General features: G+C 52.6%; 8 protein-coding genes across 8 annotated transcripts; 3 read left to right on the top strand and 5 right to left on the bottom strand.

The window, feature by feature from the left end:
* Positions 1-234: 234 nt before the first annotated feature.
* Positions 235-2,481, bottom strand: NCS57_00817700 (uncharacterized protein; the record flags this gene model as incomplete). The annotated part of the gene is made up of 1 exon (XM_053058003.1): positions 235-2,481. One exon carries the CDS (start codon positions 2,479-2,481, stop codon positions 235-237), a length of 2,247 nt encoding a protein of 748 aa, XP_052911834.1.
* Positions 2,482-3,627: 1,146 nt separating this feature from the next.
* Positions 3,628-4,285, top strand: NCS57_00817600 (uncharacterized protein; the record flags this gene model as incomplete). Its single annotated transcript, XM_053058002.1, has 2 exons — positions 3,628-3,706; positions 3,783-4,285. The coding sequence occupies 2 exons, from the start codon at positions 3,628-3,630 to the stop codon at positions 4,283-4,285; spliced, it is 582 nt and encodes a 193-aa protein (XP_052911833.1).
* A 1,152-nt stretch (positions 4,286-5,437) lies between these two features.
* Positions 5,438-6,637, bottom strand: NCS57_00817500 (BTB domain-containing protein; the record flags this gene model as incomplete). Its single annotated transcript, XM_053058001.1, has 1 exon — positions 5,438-6,637. Exon 1 carries the CDS (start codon positions 6,308-6,310, stop codon positions 5,438-5,440), a length of 873 nt encoding a protein of 290 aa, XP_052911832.1. The 5' UTR covers positions 6,311-6,637.
* A 1,135-nt stretch (positions 6,638-7,772) lies between these two features.
* Positions 7,773-9,012, bottom strand: NCS57_00817400 (uncharacterized protein; the record flags this gene model as incomplete). Its single annotated transcript, XM_053058000.1, has 6 exons — positions 7,773-7,876; positions 7,926-8,103; positions 8,159-8,277; positions 8,326-8,620; positions 8,671-8,889; positions 8,947-9,012. 6 exons carry the CDS (start codon positions 9,010-9,012, stop codon positions 7,773-7,775), a joined length of 981 nt encoding a protein of 326 aa, XP_052911831.1.
* A 559-nt stretch (positions 9,013-9,571) lies between these two features.
* On the bottom strand, positions 9,572-9,942 carry NCS57_00817300 (uncharacterized protein; the record flags this gene model as incomplete). The annotated part of the gene is made up of 2 exons (XM_053057999.1): positions 9,572-9,793; positions 9,844-9,942. 2 exons carry the CDS (start codon positions 9,940-9,942, stop codon positions 9,572-9,574), a joined length of 321 nt encoding a protein of 106 aa, XP_052911830.1.
* Positions 9,943-10,358: 416 nt separating this feature from the next.
* Positions 10,359-10,973, top strand: NCS57_00817200 (Signal peptidase complex catalytic subunit SEC11; the record flags this gene model as incomplete). Its single annotated transcript, XM_053057998.1, has 3 exons — positions 10,359-10,439; positions 10,485-10,699; positions 10,751-10,973. 3 exons carry the CDS (start codon positions 10,359-10,361, stop codon positions 10,971-10,973), a joined length of 519 nt encoding a protein of 172 aa, XP_052911829.1.
* A 1,293-nt stretch (positions 10,974-12,266) lies between these two features.
* On the top strand, positions 12,267-13,285 carry NCS57_00817100 (uncharacterized protein; the record flags this gene model as incomplete). Its single annotated transcript, XM_053057997.1, has 2 exons — positions 12,267-12,665; positions 12,719-13,285. The coding sequence occupies 2 exons, from the start codon at positions 12,267-12,269 to the stop codon at positions 13,283-13,285; spliced, it is 966 nt and encodes a 321-aa protein (XP_052911828.1).
* Positions 13,286-14,955: 1,670 nt separating this feature from the next.
* Positions 14,956-16,733, bottom strand: NCS57_00817000 (uncharacterized protein; the record flags this gene model as incomplete). The annotated part of the gene is made up of 2 exons (XM_053057996.1): positions 14,956-15,893; positions 15,953-16,733. The coding sequence occupies 2 exons, from the start codon at positions 16,731-16,733 to the stop codon at positions 14,956-14,958; spliced, it is 1,719 nt and encodes a 572-aa protein (XP_052911827.1).
* Between the last annotated feature and the right edge of the window lie 291 nt (positions 16,734-17,024).

Raw genomic sequence — 17,024 nt, 5'->3', positions numbered from 1 at the left:
AGATGAGTGATTCTTATGTCTAGGCTTGAATAAGACTTCGTCTTAAGTGTAGATTATATTTATTTAAGATTTGGAAAGGCATGTTCAAGCAATCTCCCAGTGTCGCTGGCCGACCTATTATGAAGGACATCAGTCACCAAAGAGAACTCCATCTCAAATGTTGAAATCTTTTTGAATTAACCATGTTGGGCGTGTGGTTTGCCTCTATCTCTCTAATCTGGGTATATCTCCAGCTCAAGCATACTCGTCGTCGAGTCCATACTCGGCATCCATATCTGGATCATCCTCATCGTAACCACCCTCAAACTCTCCACCTCCAAACTCTTCTCCATCGCCGTAATTTTGTGTCTCGTCGTACTGCTCCTCTTCTTCCTCTTCCTCTTCCTCCTGAGGAGCCTCTGTCTCATCGCCAACCACACTCTCGTTACCTGCTTCGCTTGCGTCGTCACCGCCCATGGTGCTGCCAGCGACGCTCGTCTTTTGGCTTGTGGCTTCTGATCCGGGTCCTCCAACGTTGGGCATGTCGAAAATGTTGCGGATGGCGTCGTAGTTGATCCTCTTGGACCACGCGCGATCCTTGGCAACGTTGACGGCCGCCTCAGCTGCTGAACTGGCTGGGCTGGTCTGTCCCTCGCCCATCCTGGCTCGCTTTCGTCGCTTTCGTGTCTGTTTTGGTCGCTCTGCTTCAACCTTCTTCCGGAACACCTTCTCTTGGTGCTTTCGTAGCCACTCCTTATTTTGGTTGACCCAGATCATCTCCTTGATCTGGGCCTCTTCTGGCGACAACAGACAATTGATGACCTCGGGATCGTCGGCAAATTCATCTTCTGTCACATCCGCCGACATGGAAACTTCCTTCTGGGGTCGCTGTTGTAATGCCCAGACGGTGTGGATCTGCGCTCGCTGCTCGGCATTCGAGTAGGCCATGGCGTGCTCGTATGTCAAAGGATCGTTAAAGATCTCTTCGATGACTCCCTCCAGTTCCTGTTCATCCTGCTCCCACTCCTCGTTAATGGGCAGTTGAGGTTTTCCCTTTTGCTTTCCGTTCGCTCGAGATTCCCCTTCCAACTCCTCTTCCAGCGCGTCGCCAAACTCTTCAACCAAGTTGTCGAGATTTTCCACGTTGGCTTCTTCGCTCTGGTCGTCTGTCGCGTTGTTTCCATTGAGTCTGTTAACCAGCGATGGGTCCTTCGCGATCTTTGAGGGGATGGGTGGAATGATAAATCCGTCGTCGTCGCGACGATACTCCACGACAGGAGCCTTGGACAAGTCGGCACCACCTTCAATCAGGCGGGGATCGATCTTGTCAGCCAGCGCGTCTTCACCCTCATCACCCTCCAAGTCCGCCGATGGTCGCTTGCGCTTTTTGCTCTTACCCTCCAAAGTCTTCTTGTACTCCTCAGTGTTTCTGTAGAATGAAGGTGGGTCGTGTGAGCTCTCCAGGAAATCCTGCTTCAAGAAGTCCTCGACCGACATTCGACTCGACTCGGTGACCTTGAACTCTTGCAGGCGGCTCTGAATGGTGTGATTGGTGACCTTGACGATGTAGACGACTTCTCGCACAGTCCGTCGAAAGTTGTGCATACGCGCAGCCATGAGAAGACAAGCACCACAAATACCAGAGGGTCGACGACCCATGACCATCCAATCCCGACTCATACGCTTCACCAAGCGAACGGCATCCTCGGCAACCTTGGCTGTCTCCTGGTGAAACTCCATCTTTGTCGCGAACCGCCAGATGAGATCTTCAGGGTACACAGGGATGAGACCGTCGTTGCCGATTGGAACCACCTCGTTGAGCTTCTTGAAGATGCGACCGAGCTTGAAGACGTTGAGCTGCACCAGATCGGCCAGATCAATAAGCATAACCTTACATGGCGGCTGTGCTCTGCAAGCGGCGTATAGGCAGACGGCGGCGACACTGGCGAGGGTGCGACCCTGTACAAAGTTGGCGCTCGAGGCGAGCTTGAAGACCTGCGTTCCAGCCGTGATCAAGCTCTCTCCGACGTTGAGCTGCTGTGCGTATCCCTGCATCAAACTCTTGGCCTCTCGAATGCTCTTTTCCCTGTCTTCTGATCCACCAACCCTCCGAAACGCAGGTCCCATACTTCGGACACCAGCCTGATCGGCTCCAATGTAAGAGCCATGAACGACCGCAGCGCCGTTGGAAGACTCTCCAAAGGTAATCTCGGAAACGATGTTGCTGTCGTCAGCGATGCGGCCACATGTCTGACATGTGCCGTCGACGACATTCGGGTTCGGACATGACTTGTTGGGACATTGCGGCCGGGAGGGAGCTGCGAGCGAGGCGTTGCGATTGACGGCGTTGATTCGAAGGGACTGTGAAGTGGTGGCGGCAGCAGCTCGACGTTCCTCTCGCTCGCGCATAGCCCGGACAGGATTTGGCTTCGCAAACCGAGGCTTCACGGTTGGCCGCAGGCCATTAGGCCCGGATTTTGGAGGCGTAAGAAAGGACGACATGTTGAAGATGTGAAGAAACCTAAAGGTTGAAAGATTCAAGATCGATCTCCGGCTGGGGGCTGTGAGCGGCGGTTAAACCGCGGCACATCTTCTACTCGTCACCAACCTCTGCAAAATCAACAGAACAAAAGCTTTTCTCTCTGTTGTTATTTTCTCCGCAATTTGAAACTCCTCAGTAATCAAAATACAGAAACGCCTCGATCAAAACGACTTCACTCGCAGCGCATGTGCGCGTCACGCGAAAAAACATCATCTTCCGGTGTTCGAACCATCATCGCCTCGTGAGTCAGGCCGGGGGGCGACCCACTCGACCATCGATTCCGATTTTCACCTAAAAATACCCCGCCATATGATCATAACCTCTCTGTCTCAGCGACCTCTGCCCGACGTTGCGACGTCGTGGTTGTCTGTTTGCTGGCCGTCTGGCGGCCATCAGACGAAAGGCTGTAGGTCATGATCAGTGAAGCAGCGACAAACAGGACTCATTTTTGTCCCTTCCGTGGTTATTTCAGTGAATATTGTAGTCATCCAAGAATTGGTTTAATATCCTATTCTGGAAGTTCACATTATTTCCCCATCCAGCACTCTGCTCAATCCTCCACATGCATGCCGGCGAAGACACCAAAGCCTAAGGCGCAGGCATGCAGGTCTAAGTCCTCTCAAATGTCACATAATTATTTGTGTAAAAATTCTGTAGTGATAGAAGAATCATCCTAATTGATGAAATTCTCAACCTCTATTCTACTTTTTTTGTGGTCTTTATTCTATCTTCATAAGAGGAGGATAAGCTAACAACCACGTATGTTTTGGTGTTCTGCACGCCGCCCCCCCCCCTCATCCATGTAACAGCGGCATTTCGGCCCGGCACCCGCATCCTCACTCGCTCTCATGTCCGCTCAAATAGACCCTTTAATGCATCGTATTCCTTCAAATGCCCGTGTCGTTACCAATCAATCTCAACATTCGTGGGCCGAGTCACGCAGTGCGGAGAAAGATGGCAGTCTGAGACTCAGTGCTATAATTACGTCAGACGCTGCCCCGCGACAAATCCTCCCGAGTAAAGCATTCACATCTGCACCTCCTCCGTAGACCAAAAGACATTATTGACCTTTTAACGAGACATACCTATAAACAAGGACCTACAAGATGGAATCCCCTTTTACTGTTTCTGCCAAGCCCGGAGGTGATATCTGGAAGCAGCCTCCTTCTCATGATGTTTTTACTGGTGAGTAGCCCCTCAATGCCCCTCACCACCAAGCCCAACATCACCACTCCAGCATTGTTCAATGCTAACATCTCAGCTCCCTCGCGCACTCACTCCTCTGGTCCCCTTCAAAGCCTCATCTCGGCAACTCTCACCTTCACCTTGACCTACACCCACCAGTACGACCAGGCCGGCCTCCTACTCACCCTCACAAAGCCCGGCGCCTCTCAGAAAAAGTGGATCAAGACGGGCATCGAGTACTTCAACAACCACCCCCGTTTCGCTACCGTCGGCTGCGATAATTTCAGCGATTGGAGTCTTGCGCCTGTGCCTGAAAAAGACGAGGCTGCTGTCAAGAGTGGTGACAAGAGTGCTACTATTGTTATTGAGAGGGAGAAGAGTGTGCTTGGGCTGTGTTGGTGGATCTCTCGGCTTGATGATGCTGGTGAAAAGGTGCCTTTGAGACAGCTCTGCTGGCCTTTCGGTGAGGATGGATGGGAGGTTGAGGTCGGTGCTGCTGTGGCACGACCTAACAAGGACGTTACGGAAGAGTTGGAAGCCAAGTTTGAGAACTTTGAGGTTAAGTGGGAGGCTGCTTAAGTAGTCCCCATCCATAGATGAACCTCACAATAGACATCGCACATCACGTATCAGAACAGGAAAACACCAAATTGAGGTGGCCGAATTTCTCATTACCTCGGACCCTGACGGAGCTAGCGCCAGGGAGGATCGCTCAACGATCCTATCAAGTATTGTTGTTTCTAATCATCAAGATCATAACTTCGTTTCTCGGCGAGTTTGTATTGTCCATCGCCCCCAAGACCATGCAGGAAGATCTTCTTTTTTTCTCCATCAAAAACAAAGGGAAAGCAAAAACAGGAGGTTTCATTCTGGATACCAGGACCAAGGGGAGCCCGTAAAAGACGTGCACACGCAATCAAGCGTGTGTGAGTAGAGTGATTATGCCTTTGGGCCCCCCATGCCTGGTGTGAGTAGGAGAGTTTGTATCCGTTTCGCGTCTAAGCATAATGAAACGCCCAACGCAAGAACCGCAATAAAACACGATTAAACTCCAAAAAGATCCATTCGTTTAGAAACCGAGATGGCGCAATCGTTTCAATCTTGGATAATTTGCTCGCGGGTTGAGAAAGGCAAGCAAAGCTCCGGTTCTTCCCAAGTACTCTAAAAGCGAATGTAGGGACCAGACAAACAATCAAGATGCCAGTCCCAGTCGTGTAAGACCGTAAAAACGCCAGAGTAGAAAAACATGTTCCAGTGCCGCAAATGTAATGGGTATCAAAGCAAAAGACGAGCGCAGAAGAAGCAACGCACAGTAAACCAAGGAGTTTAACACACAATAAAGGGAGCAGAGGATGGTGGGCTCGTTGTGTTGCCGGGCGTCATTAGATCCTCTCATGCTCTTGTACTTTCTCAAATCAGACAATTTCGGTCGGCCAACCTCGTGAAAAGAAGGGGAGTTCATGTAGTAAAACAAAAAGCTCCTTAGGACGTCAATCTGATGAGGAGGGAGCGTGAAAAGCAAAAGAATCCAAACGCCGGCTTGAGTAATTCCCATCGTGATACACTTTTTTTTTGGTGTTTTGTTTCCTTTTCGGTTCTCCGTGTTTTTTTGTTGTTTCCGCACTCATCCTCCAGCAGAGATCCAAGTTGGCGAGTTACACTCGCATCTGGAGGCCTGAGTGTTTTGTATGTGTACAGTGGTGGTTCGTTCGTTCGTTCTTGTCGTCACCTTCAGACAGTCTTTGGCGTCCGAGCATTGCTGACGTCAATGACATCGTCCAGGTGGTTGCACATGGCTACAAACAGGTCGAAGAAGAGCTTGCTGCCGCCCGCCTCCATCTCGGCCTGCATGGTCCCGCTCCGCTTGAAGGTCTTGCGACAGCGGATGATCAGGGCGAGGTAGTGAGCGCGCAGGCGGCTGTCCGAGTCTGGGGTGTGGGTGTAGGCGTACTGGGCGGATCGCAGGATGGTGGCGACGTCGATGCCGGCCTGGAGACCCTGCTTGCGCAGGGCCAGGCGCTTTAGCTCTTCGAGGCCGTAGCGGTCGGCGGCGCAGTAGATGACGGTGTCGCGGAGGATTTCGACGCCCAGGCTGGACAGGTAGACGGAGGCTTCGCCGGCGCGGCCACCTCCGGTTTCGGGGTTGGGGGATGACTGAGGTGTTCGACCGTAGTCCTCGAGCTCCCAAGAGTTTCGGTGCCTGTTGTGGAGCAGGCGTGGGTAGTAGTCACCCTTGTACAGGTACTCGAGGACGGCCGAGAAGACCTCGGGTTCTTCGTCGGGGAGGGAGATCCTCTTGCTCTGCGCATCAAAGGGGCTTCCGCGGCAGGCGGCCTCGAAGAAGGGCGACTGGCGGAGCACATCCTCGTGCGCTGCAAAGAGCCGGCCGTCACGGCCCACGGTGAGGGTCACGATGGGCGAGGGGGAGGGCGCGGCGGCGGGAGACTTTTGGTGTTGGTGCTGCTGGGGAGTCGTGTCCCGCTCGTTGAGCGATCTCTGCAGTTTCGACATCTTGACATGGTCCCGGTGGGAGCCCGATCTCTTTAGTCTCGCAGACTTGTCGACGCGGTTTGGGTCTTGCGACCGGACTGAGCGCTTGAACATGGCTGCGGTTTGTTTTCGGGTTCTGGTAATTAAAGAGTGAACTCGTGACGGGAGATTCGAGGAAAGAAAGGGGAGAACAAGGACACGTAAAAGAGTGAAGTTGTTTTTGTCTATTCTCCCGGCTGACTTTTTTTGATTCGATCGAACTTGGCTAGAGAGTGACGAAATGAGCGAAGAGAGGAGAGGAAGAGAGAGAGAAAGAGAGGGAAAAGAGAGTGAAGCGCAACAAAAAAAGATTGACAAAGGAGGGCCCGGGCGGAAGAATATGCCGTAAAACAATATCCTCGTGATGAAGCTTTGCGACCCTGATTTTAGTTGCGAGTGGGGGGGAGGAAGAAAGAGAGGAAGTCGGGGGTTTGGGGGAGGTGAGCTGTATTTAACTATTCTTGGTGGATGGATGGATCCATGGATGCCCTCACTCCCCAGCCATTCACATTGTCTAGTCCACCGCGGGGTTCCAGTAACAGGCAGCCCACTGCAACCACGTCAGTCTCGTCGATTACAGAGCCTCTCTGATAGGTCCAGCTGTTTCATTTTCAAGCCCAGTCAAGTCCCAAATCCCAAAGCTTGGGTTCGGCTCGTCTCGCTAAAATTAAGCGGCGCTGGCCTGGCTTCCTCTCCATCATGACTATCCCTGTAACTTGACCTCGAACGAATTCATGCCTTACTCGTCATCTTCTCTCTCTTACTGTAAAGACGCCCTTGACGCTTCCCAGTATCTATCCCAGTCATATCTGCACAGCCTCATCTCAAACCTGTCTCGTCTCGTCTCATCTCCAATCACCATGGCGGCCATCTTCTTGCCACTCTCTGCAGCCACCTTCAGTGTAACTCGACAGTCCAACTACTCGATAGAGCGCCCGTCCTGTCGCGTCACCGGCTCACCAGCCTGATACCCAATCGTCAGGCTCCGTGAAGACACTACCAAGCCAGATCATCTGTGCAAATCAGGGCCCCATTTCTGATTGGTGACTCGATCAATTCTACCCAACCTGCCGCCGCCCAAGATGGTGTAGACGAATCCCAAGCTCTTGCACATGCCTCACGCAGCCACCATTTTTGGTACAGATTCACGGTCGTCCAAGTACAGTGCACCCGAGCCCCGTCACGTTTGACGCTTCGTTTCGATATTTGACTCATTCCATAAACCTATCTCGGCCATATTCAGCACTCCATAAAGTCGAGCAAGGTTCAAGGATGCAGTAGCCGTTGCAACGGTCCGATTTCAACCGCCATTTCAACTGTCACTGCACGATGCTTCAACGTCTGCAAGAACCGAGTCAATTTCTAGGGGATCAAGAGGATTTGTAACATGCATGCATCCAACACCCTGGCTCATATTGAGCGTACCAGGCCGAGTCCATTAGTCTCCTCCAACAAGTCACCACTGACCATCGTGCATGGACATCCGCCTCTTCACCAGCTTTCCCCTCTCCAACCATCTACCCGTGCCGCACAACTATCAATTCTCAAGCGCCTCCTGCGCAGCAGCGATGGCGCGGGCCTCGGACAGTGATCGTGTCATGCTTTCCCGAATGCCGACCAAGCCTTGCATCAGGATGTACACTAACAGATCGTTAACATCAAGACATGGCTATTTTCAAGAACCACTTACTGATGGGAGCCAAGAATACAAACCCGATGGAGTACAGAGTCACTGCCTCATCCGAGCCAACCTCACTCTTGTCGAGCCAGAAGAAGGCATACCAGTTGGTGACGAGATGACCAAAGGCCGCCCACCCCAGGTAGATAGCCGCATTGACCATGAGACCCAGCAGATGCAATCCAATTGCCTGTTTCATCGCTGTCAGTACTGTCACTTGTCACGGAGGTCGAGGCTGAACGTACATATGGACGTCGAATGCTGTTGAGCCAAAGAATCTCGATCACCATGATGATAGGTGCGATCACGTACAGGGCCAGGATGACAAAGGCGCGAAGTGATCCTTCATCAAAGATGTCGCTCACTGCTCAAGGTTAGCACGAAGCAGAGAGATGCAATACATCATACTTACATGGTGCCTCCGGGGCAGCTCTCACGGCGCCTGCCCAGATCGTAGTGCCATTTGGAGGAGTGGGAGGCTGGGGTTCACCAGCGGCGTCATCGTCATCATGCTGACGGGTGATGAAGAAGTAGATGGCCGAGTTCGCGAAGGAAAAGACCACTGTCGTAGTGTAAAACATGGTGAAGTAGAATTGCTTCCGGAGGCTGGACATGTGCCTCGGCAACGACATGGCTCGGATGAGCATGCCCTCGAAACCATCGATGTGGTGAGAGTGGGGATAGTACAGGTGGGTGAAGGTCCATGACTGGGGTCAAAGGTCAGGAAGGAAGGAGGAAGTTGAGGGGGAAGACTCACAAAGGCGATCAGCTGGTACAGAAAGGCAAAGAAGAAGCTGATGTTGGCAAAGTCGAATACGATCCGCCAGTCGGAGAAGTCGCTCGGTTCATTGATCTCGTAGTCGAGGATCACGATGCCCATGGCAAGCAGAGCTGCCAGGGCTAGGCCTCGGAGGATGACGAGAACGTTCTGTGGAATGAACCGCCAGGGAGAATGGCATGCTCGGAGGAAGGCGGGCTGTCAAGATCATCGAGTCAGCGAAGCGGGCTGAGGTTCCATCATGTCATGGCTTACATGGTCCTGCATCACACCAGGGCCTGGAAGCCCGTTGGCGCCTTGGAGAAGAGGAGCCGAGTCCATGGTGAAGGCTCAACGACAAAGAGCAGGAGAGATGCGAAAGATGCTGCAAATGATGTAGACGAACAGTTGATGTTGATAGCGTGATGATGGATCCAAGAGGAACGACGAGGCCAAGATAGGTGGGTAGTGAGGCGTCAGAGAGGAGAAGACGGACAGTCGAAGAGAGGATGGATGTGTTGAAAGGAGAGAAAGGAAGAGAGTTGAGGTGGTGGTGAAGAGAGCACATGCTGAGGCTGAAGAGAGGGAAGGTGGTGAGTGTTGGTTTGGGAAGGTGCATCTCTGCCGTCCATGGTGCCTCAACTCCCGCCTCAAAATGTTTGGCAGTCGCGAAGGGCAGTCTGAGAAGAAGAAGAAGAATACAACAGAGAATAAAGGAACCCATTCATGATCGATAGCTGCTTGGTTCAGTTCGTGAGGCTGTTTGCGTGAACTCGTTCAAGCCTTTATTGGTTAGGTTGCGAAATGTCCAACTTCATTATCCGCGATGGCACAACAACTCATCACCATCGTCTCGTATCACTATTGTACATGCGTCCGCTTCATCTTCAGTCCTTCCAGCCTACTGCTTCTTGTGAGCGCTGGCGTGGCCTTCCCGCTCCATTCCCTGGCATCCAGTGACCCTGCCCGCAATCTCCTCGGCCCTGCCGTAGCCGTGCTCATGATTAGGGTCTTGCTGCTCCCTCATCTCTCCAACCTTCTTCAGCGCCGCCAGACCTGCTGCCTTGTCTTGTTCGCCTGAAGCCTTCCATGCCTGGGAGCCAGTGAGGACACCGACGGTGGCCTGGAGGTAAGTCAGCAAGAGGCAACACGGAAGAGACGATGGGCAAGTACCTCGGCTGCGCCCTTGGCGTATTGGTAGTGACTGCCAATGAGGCCAGGCTGAGAGCCCTGAGGCTGCTGCTGTTGCTGCTGGTTGTTGTTGTCGGACATTTTGGAGATGTTCAGGGCGATTCGTCAAGTAAAGCTGCTGTATTGATGCTAAGAGTAGATACCAAGTAAAAGAGTAAACAGGTCCCTCGATCACAAGACGTCCTTTAAATACCACACCTCTCACTCGCCAATTGCGCCGATGACATCGCTCTTGTGCTCCTTTTGCTGTCATGACATCACCTTTCTCCAGACGTGCCGTTCTCAAACGTCCCTGGAAATGTGGAGGCCTTTCACCAGCCACAGGATCAAGCCTCAAACGCCCCAGCTGTTCGCTCTCACCCTGGCCCGTGCACCCGAGCTCCCATGAGCCACATGTCCATTTCGCAGCGCCTGTCTGTCCCCATTCAACACGGAGTTGTCAAGCTCCCATCAACCTCACTCATTGACTTTTGCCCAATCGCTCTCCGACCGTCGCTATGCTTTCCAGTCTTGGTAATCCGCGGCAAGCTGCCGCGCAGCTCATGAACTTTGCGCTGATCCTGTCCACGGCCTTCATGGTGAGTCGTGACGATGCGCTTGGGTACACGTGCTAACAGTCGCAGATGTGGAAGGGTCTCTCCGTCATCACCGACTCGCCGTCCCCGATCGTCGTCGTCCTTTCTGGTTCTATGGAGCCTGCGTTCCAGCGCGGTGATCTTCTCTTCCTGTGGAATCGAAACCTGTTGCGCGAGACTGAGGTTGGAGAGGTGGTGGTCTACAACGTCAAGGACAAGGATATCCCCATTGTGCACCGTGTAGTGCGCAAGTTTGGCAATGGGTACGAGGGCACGAATACAAGACTAGCACGCAGCGACTGACGAGTTTACAGCGACACGGCCGAGCTTCTCACAAAGGGCGACAACAACCTTTCGGACGATACCGAGCTGTACGCAAAGGGACAAGACTACCTGGAGCGCAAGGACATTATTGGCAGCGTAGTGGGATACATGCCGTTTGTTGGATACGTGACGATCCTCCTGTCGGAGCACCCTTGGCTCAAGACGGTGATGCTGGGCATCATGGGTCTCTTGGTGGTGCTGCAGAGAGAATAGACGAGCGCATTGGATATGTATGTATTGGTCGTAAGCGAATATGCGCGAGAGCAAAAGATGGTCAAGCAAGCTAGGATTGGGGAGAAACTGCCGTAGATTTGATACCCACACGTCTGGCACTAGAAATCTCGTTACCGCCAGATATCGGCGATTTCCCGATAGGGAACCATCCAACCGTGACGGGATGTGGGAGGTGTTTTTTTATGCTGCGGTCGCCAAGTCGGCACAAAGGATGCGACCACGGCGTCCGTGAGCCGACATGGTTCCAGCTCTTGGCAAAGGCCATTTCATTTGGAGCTAAGAAGCAATCACAGCCACCGTCTAGAATAGAGTGATGAAGGATATTGGTGTTGGTGCTAACAAGACTTCGTATAAGCTGCAGGATGGTTTTGTGAGTCACCGTGGACATACGAGCAGGATCAAAGATGAAGTGAAAGATGCATAGCCCTACGGTCCTCGCCTCGGCGATTTCTCTTCCCAGCCCCTGGTCCAATTTTAGGCCAGCGTCGATCGTTTCCAAAAGAGCACGGGTCGATAGAGGTCTAGGCGATGGTCGGCCGCCGTGCAACCGTGGAAGGAAAAGCTCAGAGAGAGCCCTGTTGGTCTCTAATTGGGTCCTCTAACTGCGACTTGGACATTGTACGACTTTGTTGGTTACACGCTGCGGCTGTGAGTCTGGGACGTTTCAAGAGAGATCCTTCAAATGAGGCTTGTTTGAGCTGCCGCTCAGCAGATGATGTACTAACAACTACACGAGAGACCTCGAAATAGCAGAGAAGATGTCTTTTCTGTCCCGACTGCTCACCTCCTTTTAACAGTGTCATCCTATCATGCCTTAGACCGCGCCATTCCCGCAACCGACAAGCCCCTTGAACACCACCAAGACACCATCAAGCCCCCTTCGAAGCGCTGCGAGCCAATCAAGCACAACAACCAAGATACTAAAATCGCAGGGGGCAAGGGTCCCCGACGCGCATCTAGTTTAATCCTGCAGGTTGCAACACAACGCTAATATCGTCGAAGGATTTGCCTGGGGTTGAGAGGGAGGGGGGCGAGGAAGCATTAAATAAATCTCTGCTCCCGCTGTGTCTCGTGAGAGTTTCTTCTTTGATCACCTGCGTCAGTTGTTGGTCGTATAGTCTTTCGTTTCTAGTCATTCCTTAACTCTTTATCGCTGTGCGTGTTACTTTCCTCGCCCATATCGCGATCAACGTTTGTTTCACGAATCACCCCACGAAACTCTTGACTCCTACTTTTCTCCAGCATCGCTCAAGTCGCTTATCGCAGCTCACCATGGCGCCCGAATCTTCAACTCAGACTGATGATGCCATCGCATCCTCCTCCACTGCGGCTCCAACTCGACCTCCTCCCACGCAGCCACCACCCAACAACGCGCAAACCCAGACGCAGACAGGTTTCCAGCTGTACCCTGGCTCCTACGGTCAGGTCTTCACGCCTTATCAACAACAACCCGCGAACAATGGCCAGCAGCAGCCCATGTTTATGGGTCAGCAGCAGTGGACGCCTCCTCCGCTGGTGGAGACCAAGTATTGGATGGTGTCCAAGATGGGATTACACGGCACTTCCATGGTCTGCTGTGTTGTCGGCATGGGTCTCGCCTTCTCCCTCATCGGACAAGATGAGGATGACTTTATGGGTTTGGATGTCCTAGGCATCACTTCGGGTCCCATCGTGCGTCTCCCAACACTTTCTTACTCTTTATTTTCTTACACTAACCTCTACAGCTCGTCTTTGCTCTTGTTTGCGATATTGTCGAGGTCCTCACGCGCGCTCTGCGCAAGTTCAAGTCCGGAATTCACCCTGGTGTCCAGATCGCCCTCTCGCTCATCATCTGGATCATGACCTCCATCGTTGGCGGCATGCAGGCCACTTACAGCGCCATATTCAACGACGACTACAGCGAATGTTCCCCCAGTTCCACCCGCTATAGTCGTTACGACGACGAGTACGAGTCTTGCAAGACCCAGTACGGCGGTATCCGCCCCAAGATCATCGCCATGACCATCTTCACCTGCCTAGTCTTCATGGCCCACTTCATCCTGTTCGTCTTTGCCTGTATCGACATGTCCAGACGCAACCGCAACAACCGCGCCCCAGTCATGGTTTTCGCCGCTCCGCCTTACTGGGGACCCGCGGCCCAGGGCTTCCAGCAGATGCCGCAGAATGGTGGGCCGCCTGCTCAGAACCAGGGACAGCCCATTCCCATGCAGAACTGGGCGGTGCCTCAGATGAATGAGAAGGGCATCGCCCCGATGGCACCGGCTCAGGCTCCGACGGACCGTTATGCTTAGTGTGGGAAATGGGTCAGAGGCGTTGGGCCGTAATGGTAATCACGGGGAATATGTGTGCTACGTTAATAGATATCCCAAACATTCGATACCCGGAACATTGAGATGTAGTTGACTGCGTGGTGTCTTTCCGAGTTGAGCACAGATTCTGTGATCATTGCTTTTGTGTGCTTGTCGCCGAGTATTCGAGATCGAACGAGGAAGATGTCTTCAACATGAAGGTTCAACTTGCAGTGACTGACTGGATAACTGGGTGCCTGAGTTGTAGAGCATTGCCCAACTTGTTCAGCACGATCAAGAATTGGCAGACGCTGTACTAGACGAAACCAAAGGCAAAACCATAGCTTTCATGCCATAGTCACCACTCAATCAAGAATTGCCCTCTGTCCATTGTATTTAATGGTCAAAAAGTTGACCCTCACCGTGGACCAACCATACCCTAGAGGACTGCATACGCAAGGATCAACAGACCCGCCACAGTCGCAACAAGCCGAAATCCAGCATTCACTCTTATTCAGACTTTGCTCATCTCATCAACAGTCAACTAGGTACTTCAATTTAGTTAGTTTGGCTTAAGGTGGGTTGTCAAGCGCTGAGTGTGGGTTGCCATCCCCACAACACCAAGCAAAAAGATCACCAACCACCAAAAGGAAAGGATCGCGATGTACCCAGGACTCGAACCTGGAGCCTTTGCCACCGGAAAGCAACGCGCTGCCATTGCGCCAGCACACCCTCACGTGCTTTCCGGGCCTCTGAATTGTGCTCAAGAGGTGAGAGAGTTGTGGTGGTTGAGGTTGGTGATCTTGAGGAGGGTTTTGCGCGGGTGTGTCACGACAACTTTCTGGGGAATGGAGAGGATACTACGATTAGGATTAGGGTGAGGCTTAGCTAACTCTTCAGCCCAGGCCACTCAAATTCTGTATTATACTTGTATTGGGTGGTGGCTGTCATGTGTATGGGGAGGCGTCGATAAAGTTGCCATGGCTATAGGCAACGAGACTACGACACGCTATCTCTGTTCCCCTCTCAGACTCAAAGAACTGCTATGAAACGAGAAAGATGGATTCTTAGGCTCTAAGACCCAAATTCTGGTGTTGATGCTGAAAGAGGCTGCCTTTAGTGATGAGCCAACTTGGCCATCTACAACTTGATCAACACTACAACCACACATATTCAATAAGTCACAACAATCACAAATGAACACTTCAAAGAATAATGGAACAGTCAAATGAATCATGGCCGTGGATTTTTATCTATCCTCTAGACCCAAACATAAAAAAACTCCAGTAAACGAGAGACCATAGCTTTTGACCATCTTGAACCATCATTAGCGGCATTAAAACTCTTTTCCCTTCCTGCAGGGCGCTCACAGAGCAGCCAGCTGCGGACATCGATCCTCCAAAAAACACCATTGACCCAGGCTTTCCAGCCGGGATCGAGGCTTGGGGTATCATCTCCAAAAAAGAAGTCGTCCCTATCCCTTGCGGGAGGGGGCTTTACACAGGCACGCTAAGAACGAAGGCTGGTGCGATTCGCTGAAACGGAAGATAAGAAATCAATCAAGGAAAATGTTGTAAAAGAAAGTCCTGTCGAGGCCAGGGATAGCTGTGCCGCAAGGGCTATGCCGTCCTCGCACGTTTTTGGGTGTGTGTCTGTCGGAACCCTGCTCTGCATCATATGCGGAGAAGGTTCACGTCAGAGATGCTTCGGTGTCTCTTGTGGCCACCGCCAACCTCGCCCGATGCCTTGCGTTTCGCAGACACGGTCTCGAGGGGGCTTCGAGCGAGATCACTCAGCTGCTTCTTATGACGGCGGATGGGTGTTAGGGGTACGCGGGCTGTGTCGAAGCGGTCCGATTTGAGACCCTTAATCGCCGTGGCGTTGTAAGGACCGCTGAATGCAAGCGAGTCCTGGGTGGCTTGGTTGCTCAGGATGAGCTGCTGGTTGATCTGATTGCGTCGGAAAGCTCCGACGGTTTCAGAGTTGAGATGCGAGAGAACCTCCTTCTCGCTTCCAGCAGTGCTGGGTCGGGCAGGAGTTGAGGCTGGGCCCCAGTTGTTGTCTCCGTCCTCATCGTTGGAGTCATCGCTTCCCAGATCGATAAAGTCCTCAAACTCTAGCTGGAGGTTCGCCTCGCCATCCTCGTCAGGCAGGCTAGGCGCAGTCGAGCTCTCATCAGCCGTATTGGCATCCGAAGGAAAGGGAAAAAAGGCCTCGGCAGGTCCCATGACTTGGCTGTCATTAACAAAGTCGCCAAATGCTTCGCCAGAGAACATGGCACTGAGCATCAGGTTGGCCGAATTGCTCATGATCGGGGATGTTTGATCCTCAAATGGCCACCCCAAGTTGAACTGCTCTGGCGAGAGGTCAAGGTGTCGCCGGCGGTGGGGGGTAAAGATCATCATCTTCTTGGTCAAGGGGTTCAAAACCGCAATGGGCTTCTTGTCGGAACGATCAAGGTTGTAGCGGCCCACACGGGGCTGGCCACGCTCGGCCTTTACTGGGCTGTCGGTATCCGAGTCCGACATGTCACTCTGGGGGTTGGAAGGACGCCGTGTCTTTCTGCGAACAGGAGGCTCTGGCTCATCCTCTTCGGTAGTGTCACCATCAGCTGGAGGAGACATGTTAGCACTGGAAAGACAACGTGTCCCACATGGTGGCTGGACTCACTCTCATAGCCGTCCAGCTCCTGGGGCTCTTCAAAGGTGGGCGTAGGAGACGTGGGAGCAGAAAGGGCATGAGGTCCCCTTGGTGTAGCAGTAGGGGTCTCATCCCCATCCAAGTGACGGACGATCTCTTCAGCGTCCGAGTCCTCCTGGTCACCATATTGGTAAGTATAATCCCAGAACGACCCTGAGCCCGACGACTCATCAGGGTCGTGTTCTATCTCTCGACGGAATCCAGGGTCGAGAGTGTTTTGGTCAACAAAAATATCGGGAAACATGTCGGCATGGTCATCCTCAGTGTCAGTAGAATCAGACTCGCTGGGAGACATGTCAAAGTGAACATGTCGCTCTACAGGGGTGTCTGCGCCGAAGAAATCGGCTTCTTGGTAGAACTCTGGCAAATCTTGCTCATTCTCTGAGGGGATACCGCCCCAGCTGCCCTCGTCATCATCGACATCCGCGCCTCCCTGCTCGTCATCGTCATCTTCGTCATCGTCATCATCATCGTCGTCCTCTTCTTCAATGAGGGTTCGCGGCCGAGGAGCTGGCTGTGGGGTTGGAACGCTAGCTTCCTCCAGAATGTTTTCCTCCTCGGCCGCAGCGACATCATCCTCGTCGTCGTCCTCGGAGTCGCTAATGTCCTCGACGGCAGAGTAGCCACCGTCGTCAGAGAGGTCCAATGAGGAGGTAGAAGGGGTGTCGGAAACCCGGCGCCGACGGTTGACGGTCTTGGTCTTCTTGACCTTGACCGGGGCGGCGAACTTGCGCTTCAAGCTGCGAGACATGGCTTCTGTGTATATGTAGTAGAGAATCGGTGGTTGGTCTGGAATCTATTGCGTGGCGACTTTGTGATTGTCGCTGAGTATTCTTGGTTTGCAAGATCCAATTCGATGTGGTCCAAGAACCTGAAATTGACGTAGACTCAGAATCTAGGGGTGTGTAGAAATGCGTAGAAAATCTTGTATCCTTTCTGATAGTGACGTGTCGATACTCGGGGGAATGCTATCGAGGGTAAAGAGAAGTGGTACGAGGAGAGATAGAGGAGTCGAGGTAGGTGGAGGTTGGTGTATAACAAA

Source organism: Fusarium keratoplasticum, chromosome 6, assembly GCF_025433545.1.
Source record: "Fusarium keratoplasticum isolate Fu6.1 chromosome 6, whole genome shotgun sequence".
Classification (NCBI taxonomy): domain Eukaryota; kingdom Fungi; phylum Ascomycota; class Sordariomycetes; order Hypocreales; family Nectriaceae; genus Fusarium; species Fusarium keratoplasticum.
This window is presented reverse-complemented; position numbering and strand designations above follow the sequence as displayed.